The sequence below is a fragment of the Zalophus californianus genome, chromosome 9 (assembly GCF_009762305.2).
Source record: "Zalophus californianus isolate mZalCal1 chromosome 9, mZalCal1.pri.v2, whole genome shotgun sequence".
NCBI classification, from domain to species: Eukaryota; Metazoa; Chordata; class Mammalia; order Carnivora; family Otariidae; genus Zalophus; species Zalophus californianus.
In genome coordinates this window covers 79,132,006-79,145,682 of record NC_045603.1, presented here as the reverse complement: position 1 = coordinate 79,145,682, position 13,677 = coordinate 79,132,006, and the positions used below count along the sequence as shown (strand labels likewise).

Here is a 13,677-nt window from a genome sequence, read left to right as displayed (position 1 = left end):
GGGTCTTGATGGCTTGTAGTAAAAAATAAATCCTCTCCACAGTATTGAAGTTGGTATTGTGTGGCATTCTGATTCCCTTTTCCTATTGTCCGGGCTCTGGACAAAAATATGTTACTGTTTCTCAAAACACTTAGACAAGTTTTACAAGCAAATTATTATTTTTTTTTTAAGTGGAAGTAGAAAAAGCGTCTGGCTGTATTTGTATTATGAAAACCTTAGGATTATTTGCTTTTTCCTATTCCAAATATAACATTATATTATGACAATGTATTTGTAAATTACAGGGCCGTCATCTACCCTCAAGTTGAGAATCCTTGGTTTAAAAGATTCACATTTCAAAAAAAACAAAAAAAGATTGAAATTCCATTCTATTCTCCCAGACTGGGTTGATGAACAATCTATATTTTTGTTAGGCAAAAGAAGAAATTATAAAAATGTTTTTATAAATAATCCACATATCACTGAAAGGCCCTAAAAGTAGATGGCTTTACTAAAGAAAATTTTTCTAGTTAATTTAAAAAGATGGAATCTATATGGTGATTTTTAGTCCAGGAATAGCTGATGATTGATGGTACATGATTAGCTACCTTTCTTAATCAAAATTGAAAGTCACCTTTTAACTCTTAATCCTACGAAACAAACTGAGGGTTGCTGGAGGGGTGCTGGTGGGTGGGGGGTTGGGGTAATAGGGTGATGGGCATTAAGGAGGGCATATGATGTAATGAGCACTGAGTGTTACATAAGACTGATGAATCACTGACCTCTACCTCTGAAACTAATAATACATTATATGTTAATTAATTTAAATTTTTAAAAATTACCTTTTATTTCCATAATCCCATCATTGTAGGCCAGAGGCATTGAGAATTTAGTGTTTTAACTAGAAAGATGCTTTGGGTCTCGAGGAGATACATGTTTATTTCCATTTGTCTGATCCAATTCATACCACTTGAACTCAGACGCTGTTGACTTCAGACCTCCAAGCTGCTATTTTGGCAAAGATAGCTGTGTTGCCACTTTCCTAACGCATTTCATTGTTTCTTCTTTGACAGGGGCTAATGCAAGAGATCAATGATTTGCGGTTAAGAGTCAGTGAAATGGACAATGAAAGACTTCAGTATGAAAAAAAGCTGAAATCAACCAAAGTAAGTTTTCTCAAAGGCAAAAATTTGTAAACACAAGACTCACTTATCTACAATCAATAATATAAGTTTTCAACTCAGTAGATGATAAAGAAGGTATTTTACAAGTGAATGAAATTTTCCCCCAAGCTGGAGACCTTCTTGAATTTGGAACACCATTATTCTGGATAACAATCGGGGCTTTAACTAATCTAGTAAAATATAACCTGTTATTTCTCTTAGTTAAGCTAACCTCCTTTATAAACCGATACTATTTTCTTGGATATTTAGGCTTGTCTTTTTCTATCTGTGGTTTCTTTCACACCTCTGTCTCTCTACCAGTCTTTAATGGCCAAACTTTCTAGCATGAAAATCAAGGTGGGTCAGATGCAGTATGAAAAGCAGCGGATGGAGCAAAAATGGGAGTCACTGAAGGTGTAGTAGACTTTGGGTACTGGGGTCCTGGGCCTGTTTGCTTTCTGGCTTGTGCTGTTTTGCCGTGATAGTGTTTTTAGTAGCATGTGCATTCATCGTGTGTGTGTCATCTATTTTTTAAAAATACATTTAAAGCTGATGAAAGGGACAGTGAGATCCCTCATGTTGTTTTCAGAAACATATGAAATAATTAATGAAAAATAATAAAAGTATTCATTAATAAGTTAGATCTCACCCTCTTAGAGTATCCGAGACCCAAACATATGGTAAAATAGTTGCAAAAATGCCACCTGTGGGGGGAAAAAAATCTGTCTTGCATCAGTAGCAAAGACTGCTTCTTCCTTTGGGACTTTCTTAAAGTTTAACTATATCATGGCAGTGAGTTGAAATTACTGCTTAAAAGAAGCTTCTTGCCAGTGCTACTGAAAGAAAATTCCTTGTACTTGGGATCCACGCCTATCATAAGTAAAAAGTATAGGGCCAGCTTTCTTGTTTCATTGGAGATCTTCTCATAGTACTAACCATAATACATACATTTTGAGACTGAAAATAAAATGTTTATGAAATATAAAAGTACGTTTATTAGCACTGCGTAGCTTTATTTTCTGTGTAAATACAGCCAGCAAAATTTCAGTGCTAAAGCTAATTCTTCACCAAAATTAAACTGAAAATTAAAACATTAGTAAATAGAACATTGGACTTGGAATCTTTAATAGCTATGTAGTAAAAAAGAAGGGGGGGGTTTCAGATCTGTTTGTTAAATCTTTTTTTCCATTCTTGTAGGAGACTCTGTTCTTTTATTTTTGTGATAAGGTTGAATTACTTAGTCCCATGATTTGCCTAACATTGTTCATCACCTGCTACCTTACCCATTAATTAAGCTCTGCCTTGTCCAGGGAACATGGGTGCCATCTCGAAATACTAAATAAATCTCAGTCAAGTCTTAATATATATTTTCCAATTTGCGTTTTACTTTGCTTTTATGACACTAAGTGTCTAATTTGATTATCATCCTTGATTAACTTGGGGAGATTTTTTTTTTTATTTATTTAACATAAGATTTAAACCTTAGGGCTACCCTGGTCCGAATTATACTTGAAAAGATTTTGTTTTAATTCGGTCACAAAGAAACTTGAAACACTATGCCAGAATTATTATACATTGACCTTCATTAATTGTCTTGCTTCCTGCTTCCCATTGCCACTGTCTGGTTTCTGAAGTCTGCATCTAGATTCCTATCGTTTTTTGTTTCATTCCCAAAAACTAATTACTGATTTAAGAGTTAACATGCTCCCTGAATAGCCTCTTTTAGTCATAATCTACTGTTTTGAAATGAATTTATCATTTGTAGGACGAACTGACATCTTTAAAAGAAAAACTGGAGGAGAAGGAATCTGAAGTAAAAAGGCTACAAGAAAAATTGGTGTGCAAGATGAAAGGAGAGGGGGTGGAAATTCTTGATCGAGGTGGGTACATACATTTGACATTTGTTCTCTTACTTTGTTAGAATCCTCCCTATGCAACCCTCTCTCCCTTACTCCTTTACATCTTTTACACCTGCAAAAGAACCCAGTGTTAGTGAGATGTCATTTCAGAGAAGGGGGAAGGCTAGCGGACACCAGCTAAGCCCAAGACAGCAGGGACTCCTTGGAGACTCTTTCCTGTGCCTGGGGATCTATTAGCTTCCTCTTCAGCAGCTGGAGAAGGGCAACTCTGTACTTTATCGGGTGTTTATTTTAGATTACTAAGTTGTAAATTCTCCCAAGAGAGTTCTTGTTCAGATTGTGGTACCAGGGAGTGACAGAGAGCATTAAAAGGAACCATTATTATTATATCCCAGGATTATTTCCCTCTGAACTGAACTTGAAATAGCACAAAGAGATTTAGAAACCTTTCCTACCCTTTTGAGAGAAGAGAGGAGAAGACTTTGCATCTTTGGAAAATCAATGAAAATTTCTTATAATGGATTGAGCCCTCGACCTGATAGAAAGCAAAAATAGGCTAATTCTGTTTTTTTGAAAACGTGTGGATTTATCAAAAAATTTTCTCGTAATTGAGGTTTGTTTTGAATATTGTATGGAATGTAATTTTTAATGTACGTTATACTTGATAGAAAATAACTTGAATGTGTTTTTTATGTTATATTTGGAAATATAAATGCACATAACACCTGACAACACTAGGTTCGGTTTAACCTTTCCTTGCTATTATAAATCACTGTGGCATGCAAGCTACCAAAGCAGCTTCTGACTCTTTTGAAACAAAAAATTCCATTTAGTGTAGCTTTAGTACATTTTTATATATCATATGAACGTTGGTAACCTCACGGTCTGAACAATGAAGGGGTTGAATTAGGTTACCTGTGATGTCTTTCTTGGCTCTAGAAAACCCTGGCTTTATATCCCTGTAGTTGCAATTCCCTATGGATTAGAAAGCTCAACTCGTCAACCCTTGAAGGAAATGGATTTTTTTTCCTTTGTATATTTTGGCATATATAGAATTGTTGTTGTGCGTTTTTTTGTTTTTTAAGTAAGCTCTACACTCAACGTGGGGCTTGAACTCACCACCCCGAGATCAAAAATCACATACTGCACCAACTGAGTCAGCCAGGCACCCTTAGAAGTGTGTGTTTTTAAAGGACATTCACAGTTAGGTCATGTTCTGGGGTTTTACGAATAAGATGGAATCATCGGACTTGTGGGCTAGAGGATGTGTTAGGTTAGTGGTGCCCAAAGATGGACACTGGTCTGTGAACTGCTTGTCACCAACGCACAGCCAGATAAATACAAGGGTCGAGAGCAATGTTTAGAAAGTTCATGGCAATCTGATGTTGGCAAAACATCTAACTGTGTGATCAGTGGACTCATCTCATTGAACCAGGGGATAGACTGTGTCAGTGTCGTTGAATTTGAGGGGTGAGTTTAATGTGTCATAAGCAGTGTGCTGGGCACATTCAGGAGGGCCATGTGTTGACCTGTAACAGAAATGTAACAACAACCAAAGCATCACTAATGGTATTTTCACCATGTAGAGCATAAAGAGTGCTTGTACTCCATAGACCTAATTTTAATATACAAGAAAATCAAGGTTCACAAAGATGAAGTGACAGAGGTAGGAACTCAAATTTAGGTCTTTGGATGAATGATATGCTCTTTCCAACCTTACACAGAGCATTATGTATTATAGTACTATTCCTAAAGTCACAAAATAGTGTTTAATATTCAGTTTTTATAGGGTTAGAGTTTCTTTATTTTAGGTTAAAGACTAAATAATATTGCTTTTAAAATATTTATTGTTGTAAGTATATACTAACTTCCAATTCGATGGGTTTTCCTGCACAGATGAAAATTTTAAAAAGAAGCTCAAAGACAAAAGTAAGGTTTTGGTGTATTTCCATCAGCCTTTACATTCACCAAAAGTACTACTTGGACTGTTTTTTGCATGTGTTTTAAAACATTTCTCTCACCAAAGATGTGAAGTTGCTTCATCGATAAGCTCCATTTCTTCAGAGTGCACAAAATAGAGGGTTAATAAACAAACAATAAAAACAAAGAGTAAAAGGTCATTTTGCTAATTTTCTTTTTCTGATTCAGCCCTTTTGCTCCACAGGATACAACAGAGCACTCAGAGTAGTGGAAGTGAGGAAGCATTTTCTTTGTAGTTCAGGAGACAGCAGGTCAGAAGAGAAAGTTACTTTTCAATGTCTTGTAGCCACTTTTTCACTGAGCTCTACATTAGGAATTAGACACACCCTCTCAGTGTTAGAAAAGAGATTGTACCCAGGCTGATTAACAGAACCCAGATTATATAATATCATAAAGATAAATCCTTAATTAATAGGCTCTTTCCTCCAGATATTGAATTCTTAAGTCAAGAGAATTTGGCATCAGAAAAAAAAAAAGGCAGTTTCTATAGAATATACCTTAATTGAAAATGTTATATCAGCGGTGACCAATGCACCACTCTTTTTAAAATTATCTTAAGTAGTAGTTTTGTTTTGTTTTGTTTTCCCTCAGAAGCAGGTAACCTTAGCTTGTTTGAGTTTTTTAAATTTGTGATTTCATTTTAGGTTGGATGTTTCATCTTAAAATATTGGTTCTTTTATTATTAAAGTAACATGCTTTTGTATTTGACTGTCAGATTTTAAGCAAAAATCACATTTTACCTTACTTTGGCTTTTACATTTAAAATAGTGTTGGAAATGATGTTTATAGATGAAGCAAAGTACTTATTATCCTTCTGTATGGAACCTACAACCAGCTTCTTAGCATGACTACTCCTATAAATGCCACATTCCATCAGGCTCTTGCCATTCATGTCTCCATCTTGGTTAAAACTGAGCATCATTTTCTCTGCCTATGTCATCATGTACACTGTTTGTCGCTTTCCCCCCCACCGCTTTCTAGGTTTTTTGTTTCTTTTTCTTTTTTTTGAAAAGTCCGTGTTTTCGTGGTTATAGCACTGAAATTTCACCTTCAGTGTTCTCATGAAGATTTTGCTGTTGCTTCAGGAGAGGGTAGTTAGCTCTCCTCCTTACTGTTTACTTTCTGGAGTGATGACCATTCAAGTGACATGGAAAGTGTTCATTTTTCAGATTTTCCCCCAAAAGAGGATATTGATGGTAAACGTTTCCTTAAAACATTTCAGTCTGAAGACTCAGCCTCTTGTTATTGTCACACATGTTAACGAAACTGACTTCTGATGTGATGTTGTGATATTTTCAGATATTGAAGTGCAAAAAATGAAAAAGGCTGTGGAGTCTTTGATGGCAGCAAATGAAGAAAAGGTATCTAGATGAAATTAAAGTATTTATGTGGATGTGTACCACCATTTTGATCATTCCCTGCATTTTCTGGAGATATGTCAGTTTGGAAGAACATACCCTACACCCTACTGACGTGGAGGGACAAGCATTCTCCCTTTCTGCTCTCGTGTGCCCGCTCTCGCTGGTGGCAGTTGTCACTGTGACTGTGTGTAGAATGGGGACCAGCAGCATTGGCTCCACTGAGAACTGCCTCCCCCTCCTTCCCGTGAATCTGGAAAAATGTACAAGCCCTCAGATCATTGCTTGATATTCAGGCAGGAAATGAGAGAAAGGATACCGTACATAGGGCATCCTTTCTGGGCCAACATGAACTCTGAAAGGGGTGGCCCTTGACGACTTCAGCTTCATGATGGGGTTGATGTTAGTCCTATTATTTCCTTCACACTCCTGGATTCTTTCACATCAGGCATTGTCTCTGTTCTCCTGAGAGGGGAGCTAGGAGAACAGAGGCACGGGCACTGGGAAATCACATATGGCCCTAAGCTCTGTTTTAGCTACATTGGCCAGATGCCAAGGTCTCCAGGTTCTTCACTCCGGTTGCTTCATTCTGCTTAGAGCAGGGAAACAGTGACCTTTAAAGCAAGGTGTTTCTTCACGGCCTACCTGATCAGCCCTATATCCAGCTGGCATCAACAGTCGGGTTCAGCTCCTGTCATCAGAACTACTGCTACCTCATGTTACTTAATGAATAGAACAAGAAGGCATTTTCCCAAGAAAAGAGTCATTTCAAGGAAGTAAAAAAAAAAAAAAAAAAAAGCAAATGCCAAAGAACTTTGTCTTGATCTTTTTCTCTCCTGTTTCTTTCTCTAATTCTTGTCTTCTCTGTTTTACTTGTCTATATATTTTTGCCTTTCATTCTCTTTATTTGCTCTTTATTAGGAAATAAACTCATTGTCCTATCCGCCTACCCATATATAGGTTTCTTTTTGCTAGTCTTTCCCACTGTGGAATAAAAAAAGGAAAGTTATTAATTAGCAAGGGGCCCACGTAGCTGTTACTTTTTTTTTTTAAAGATTTTATTTATGTATTTATTTATTTATTTGAGAGAGAGACCGAGAGTAGGGAGCCTGATGCAGGGCTTGATCCCAGGACTCTGGGATCATGACCTGAGCTGAAGGCAGACGCGTAACTGACCCCCCTAGGTGCCCCCATAGCTTTTACTTTTTTAAAAAATAATCACTGAAACTCATCTAGTTTTAATTTCTCTCTCTCAAAAAGCATCAATAACAAACAAATCTCCCAATGTTGACCAAGGGCTTACTAGACATTCAAACGGCTTTAGGAGCACCAAGGGTGACATAAGTTTTTAGTAGTTCCAGAAGGCTTCGAAGAGGCCATATTTGAGCAAAATCTGAGGAAAAGCAAGAGTTGTTCATCAGGAAAATGAAAGCGTCTAAGGAAAATATCTACGAGCCAAAACATGTCTCAAAAACCCAGGCTCGGAACAGCCCAGTGCATGCTGGGAAAGTTCAGAATGAGGTAAGGTGGAGGGGTATATGAAGCTGATATTTACAGAGGTTGACAAGATTTTTTTAAAAAATTTTGGATTTGAGGGCTCCTGGGTGGCTCACATGGTTAAGCATCTGCCTTCGGCTCAGGTCATGATCCCGGGGTCCTGGGATCGAGCCCCACATCGGGCTCCCTGCTCAGCGGGGAGCCTGCTTCTCCCTCTCCCTCTGCCCCTTTCCCCTGCTCGTTCTCTCTCACTCTTTCTCTGTCTCAAATAAATAAGTAAAATCTTTAAAAAAAATTTTTTTTGGATTTGAGGATAAGTTTCTAGTTTGAGTAACGAGGTGAATGATAGTGCCCTCAAAGAGTTAAGGGAATCTAAGCAGAGGCTCAAGGAACAGGGGCAAATAATGAGCTTAATTTTAGAGACATTCACTTCGATGTGCTCATGGGACATTTAAAAGGAGATTTCTCATAGAAAGTTGGAAAGTGAATCTAAATTTTGGGATTAATGTATAATTATAGATTGGGTAGGGAATGAACCCCGTCAATTTTAGGAGAAATACAGAATTGTAGATTTTTGGGGACTAAACTGTAGTTGATATATAAATTAGCTTTTGCTCCATGACAAATCACATTTATTATTTCTCATACTTCTGATGGTTGGCTAGGTGGTGGTTCTGGCCTGGGCTGGCGTTGCTGATCTCTACAGTTAGCTGGTGGGTGGGATGGGGCTGGATGGTCTAGGATGGTGTGACTCGCGTGTCTAGTGATTAACAGACTTGCGTAGGTTGGTCCCATCTGGGGCGTCTCTTCTCCAAATGATCTCTCATCTTCTAGTAGACTTCTAGTAGTCTGCGCTGCTTCACATAGTGCTCACAAGGTTTCCTAGAGCAGAGACAGAGAGCAAGCCCTAATGTGCAAAGACCTTTCAAGCCTTTACTTGCACCACATTTGTTGATATCTCTTTGGCTAAAGCAAGTCACATGTCCATGCCCAAAACCAGTGAGGGGAGAGCTAGGGAACCCATTTTTAGAATCCACCAGAGTGAGGGTAAAGGACAAAATCTTAAAGCACTAACATTTTATAGTCTGGGCCGGGTAGATAGTGGGTATAGTGGAAGTAGACTATCTGGTCAAGGAATTAAGATATCAAAATAGAAGAAAACAAAGAGTGGAAAGAAAAATGAAAAGAAGGAAAGAGTGGGGCAATCAAGTACCAGAGGTCAAATTAGAAAAAGGATGAAAAGTTCTCTTTATTTTTAATAAATAGAAAGTCTGTGATGACTAATTGACGAAGCTTTTAGCTGAGTGTTTTGGGGAGAGAAAAACCAGATTGTGATTGATGACAGCTGATAAAGAGGTGTAAATCTTTCTTTCAAGACCTGACCCATAAGTTGGAGAGGAGAATAATTAAAGTTGATTTTTTTCTTGGTTTTTTGTTTTGTTTTGTATCTTATTACCTTGTTTTGTTTTTGTTTTTTAAAGATGGCAGCTGAAGGATAGGATCTCTAAATTTAGAGGTACTTTTTCTCTATCTCTGATGTACGTAGGAAAACTATTCTAGATATTACCAGTTCTACTAAAGTTTAGAAGTATTCCTTGAATAATGTAAATAATTCATGTCTCCCTATTCTTTGTGTTGCAGTTACTTTTACTGTTTAAAGTCACAATTTAAAGATAACAATTTATTTTATTAATAGGATCGAAAAATAGAAGATCTTCGACAGTGCCTGAATAGGTACAAGAAAATGCAAGATACGGTGGTACTGACCCAAGGTAAAAAAGGTAGTGTAGCTCTATAGGTTTTTCTACTTTACTTGATTTTAAGTGGCTGTGAACTTTAACATTTGGTTTCATTTTCCTGGAATATCCATTATTCCAAATTAGACAGTTCATTCGTTCATTCATTCAACAGTATCATTAGGCATCTGTTCTCTACACACTTTCTTGGTGTGTAGGCCAATGAGAATACTGTAGATTGGTTGGTCAGGGAGAATCTCTGTGTGGAGTTCATGAGATAGCATTCCAGACAGAAAGAACAGTGTGTTCAAGAGACTATGGGGAGGGGCGCCTGGGTGGCTCAGTTGGTTAAGCGTCTGCCTTTAGCTTAGGTCATGATCCCAGATTCCCGCATCGGGCTCCCTGACCAGCAGAGAGTCTGCTTCTCCTTCTCCCCTTCCCTTCTGCTCATGCTTTCTCTCCCTCTCTCAAAAATAAATAAATAAAACCTTAAAAAAAAAGAGCATATGGGGGAAAAGGGCTTGGTGTATTTAAGAAGTAAAAAGACCATTGTGACTGACCGGAAGGTAGTGAGCAGGGAGAGAATGAGATGAGATGAGCAGAGCTTTTAGAAGTTAGTGTTGGCCAGGTCAGGCAATGTGAGGCATTCAGCTCTGTCAGCCCAGAGGGATCCACTGAAGGGTTTTCACAAGTCCACGGCATCTTCGTAACAAATGGACCATAATGGGAGAAGGGAGCAGTACTGGAAGGAAGAGAAGCCAATCAAGAGACTCTCGCAGGATTCCACGTGGGATGATATGATGGTGCTGATTGGAAATATATTTTGGTGTTCAAATTAACACAGTGGTGTGATGAATTAGATGAGAATGAAGAAGAGGAATGAATCAAGAAAGATTGACATTTTTGACTAAAGCAAACCAGGTGGATGATGATTCCATTTACCAAGATAGAGAAGCCTAGTGAGGGAGCATTGAAATGGTTAAGGGGGGATTGTGTTCAGCTTTGAATGTGTTAAGTTAAAAAAAAAAAAAGCAAAACCATAAGCCATCTAAGTAAAAACAGTCACACTCTGATGGGGATTGAGGAGTGCACTTGCTGTGATGAGCACAGGGTGATGTTTGGAAGTGTTGAATTACTCTAGTGTACGCCTGAAACTAATATTACACTGTATTTTAATTAGAATTAAAAACTTAAAAATAGTCATGCCTTTTGATGTATTATTATTTTATCTATGCATGGTCCGGTTGGCCATCCTCAAATGTGGAAAATCTCTGGGGGTCATTTAAAACAAAAGTGTTAAGAAGTTTGAAAGTCTTCTTGTTCATTAGCAGTGCATAGGTGGGGTTATTTGCTCTAAAAGTAAGCACTGGTAATAAATCTTTTCCAAAGGTACTTATGAAATACTCAGATTTTGGAATTTCAATTTTGATGAGTTCAAAAAGAAAGAAAATCCTATTTTGGATGAGGATTTCTGAGGGGGAAAAAAATGGATCTTCATCTTATTGTCCACAGGGTTCAGCATATGTTAAGATTTTGTAAATACCCAAATGAGCAAGCAAATGAACCTCTACCAGTGTTCTTACAGCAATTCCCATCACTCAACATTTTCTATACCTTCAAGAGAGTGTCTCTTTTTAGACAATTTTGTAAATTCACAAGTAATTAATTTTTACATAGTCATAGCATTTAGAACAGTGTTTGATTTTATAGAATCTCAACATTATAATTCTTATATTTAAAAATCAAGGGAAAACATTAATTTCTGTAATTATAAAACATGTAGAAAGTAGAGAAAAGGGGTAAGTATTGTTCATAATTGCACTGGCGTGATCACTTTTGTCAGTTTCGTGGGGGGTTTTTGTTTATTCTGTTTTTGTTTTAAAGTAGACTCCATGCCCAGTGTGGAGCCCAACATGGGGCTTGAACTCATGACCCTGAGATCAAGACCTGAGCTGAGATCAAGAGTTGGACACTTGGGGCACCTGGGTGGCTCAGTTGGTTAAGCATCTGACTCTTGGTTTTGAGCTCAGGTCCTGATCTTTTTTTTTTTTTTAAGATTTTATTTATTTATTTGACAGAGAGATAGAGAGCACAGATAGGCAGAGCGGCAGGCAGAGGGAGAGGGAGAAGCAGGCTCTCCACTGAGCAGGGAGCCCGATGCGTGGCTTGATCCCAGGACTCTGGGATCATGACCTGAGCCGAAGGCAGCCACTTAACTGACTGAACCACCCAGGTACCCCTCAGGTCTCGGTCTTACGGGTCGTGAGATCAAGCCTTGCCTTGGCTCCGCACTCAGCTGGGAGTCTACTTGAAGATTCTCTCCCTCTGCCCCTGGCCTGTGCACGCATGCACTCTCTCTCTCTCTCTCTCTCTCAAATAAATAAATAAAACTTAAAAAAAAAGAGTAAAAAGAATCAGACACGTAACCAACTGAGATACCCAGGCACCCCTCATGTATTTATCTTTTTTAATGCATATAAAACGTGTAGCAAAAAGAGGTAGTTTTTAACCACCATTGAAAATTATGTCCTGTTCTAATGAAGAGTTTATAAACAGTGATTTCTCACTAGGATTTATATTTACTTAGTCCTTAGAGAATGCTAACAATACCTACGTTTTAATGAAATTAGAATAAATAATAAAATCTAAATTAAGAAGCTAAGTCTAGTTAATAGTTTTAAATGAGTATATGATTTGCCATTTTGTATTATTCAGAGAATAGTGTTTTAAGCATCATTTTTTAGTTTTAAAAAAGAATATCTGGCACAGTTTGTTCAGCACCTAATCCTTTTCATTGCTGGAGATGTAAAAGAAATTCTCAAAGTTGGCTGCTCTGCTGGATATGTGGTTACATTTGTCCATAAGACTATTCTTTCTGCTTTAAAATAAATGGCACAGAAGGATCATCTTAAGGAATCAAAAGATTGCCTTTTTTTTTCTTTTCCTCTTTTCTTTGTTATTTTTTTTTTTTTTTAAGAACACAGTAGTGGTGAATATTGAGTTGTTTCATGGTGACTGTGTTGCTGTTCAGAATTAGTTTATTGTACCACTGGTATTCTCCAGCTTGGTTATTTCTGAACTGAAATTTATAAAGCCCCAAATTCTGAAACAAAATTAGGGAGAGTTGTTGGACCAAATTAACTTCTAATTTCAATGCTGTGAGTCTGATGGGTATCTATTAATACCACCCCTGAGCCTCAGGTGCTCATAATTTAACATGTTGTTTCCTAGGGTCCCTGTTGTTATTTTTCTAAGGATTTCAGGAGAAGCTGACTCTATGATTTTTAAGGATGAGAAAAATTTTTATATTCAGTTGGTATTCTTCCTCCAAAAGTGAAATGTAAATGAAAAGCTGCCGTTGTCCTCCTTTTGCTTTGCCTTTACCCAGGCCAAGATGGCGACTTTGAAGATCTGCTCACTTCCGGTTCCATCTCCACTTTGCTGGATGCGCAGGGTTTTAGTGACCTGGAGAAAAGTCTATCGCCTACACCAGTCATGGGATCTCCCAGTCGTGACCCATTTAACACAAGTGTTCCGGAAGAGGTATTTACAGACTCTCAACATTATCTTCATAGTGAAGAGACTGTGTCATTGAAGGTTAAAATGCTGTTGACAGCATGAAAGACATAGGATCTTTTCTCAGTGCGACTACTGACTGAGTCTTGGCAATTTTTGTGTCAAGACTCAGTGTCTCATAGGACTTTATGTGAAAGGTGTGTTTTTTTTACCCTCTCTTTAATAAATAAATACCTTGGGCAATGTCAAAATTGTTTAAATTATTCAGGAAAAACATGGGAGAAAGATGTCATCCTAAATAGATTACAATCTCCATAATAATAATCTTTATTATTAAAGGATAAATAGAGAATAAAAGAAGGGAGATAAAGTGAGATTATATAAAGAGGTTGGTTTTAGTCACTTCTGATAGTGCCTCTGAAAAATGCTGGAGTAAAATTTCCCTGACTTCTTTAGACATGGGGAAAAAAAGCAACTGGACAGGAATATTTAGTCTTCAACTCCTTTACTTTTCTTTCACATCATACTGGTGCCAAAATCTGTTTCCATTATCTATTGACAACCACCCCAAAAATTTGTGCCTTGAATG

At 37.5% G+C, this 13,677-nt stretch overlaps 1 protein-coding gene across 18 annotated transcripts in view; it reads left to right on the top strand.

The window, feature by feature from the left end:
• PPFIBP1 (PPFIA binding protein 1) overlaps positions 1–13,677 on the top strand; it is a 172,528-nt gene that overhangs the window by 134,052 nt on the left and 24,799 nt on the right. For 12 of the 18 annotated variants that reach the window (XM_027592487.2, XM_027592494.2, XM_027592497.2 and 9 more), the window contains 7 exons: positions 1,053–1,145; positions 1,464–1,556; positions 2,908–3,022; positions 4,898–4,930; positions 6,281–6,342; positions 9,533–9,617; positions 12,961–13,115. In XM_027592487.2, the coding sequence (XP_027448288.1) occupies positions 1,053–1,145; positions 1,464–1,556; positions 2,908–3,022; positions 4,898–4,930; positions 6,281–6,342; positions 9,533–9,617; positions 12,961–13,115 (636 nt within the window). The remainder of the gene's footprint in view (positions 1–1,052; positions 1,146–1,463; positions 1,557–2,907; positions 3,023–4,897; positions 4,931–6,280; positions 6,343–9,532; positions 9,618–12,960; positions 13,116–13,677) is intronic. The other 6 variants (XM_027592500.2, XM_027592505.2, XM_027592504.2 and 3 more) reach the window with 6 other exon arrangements.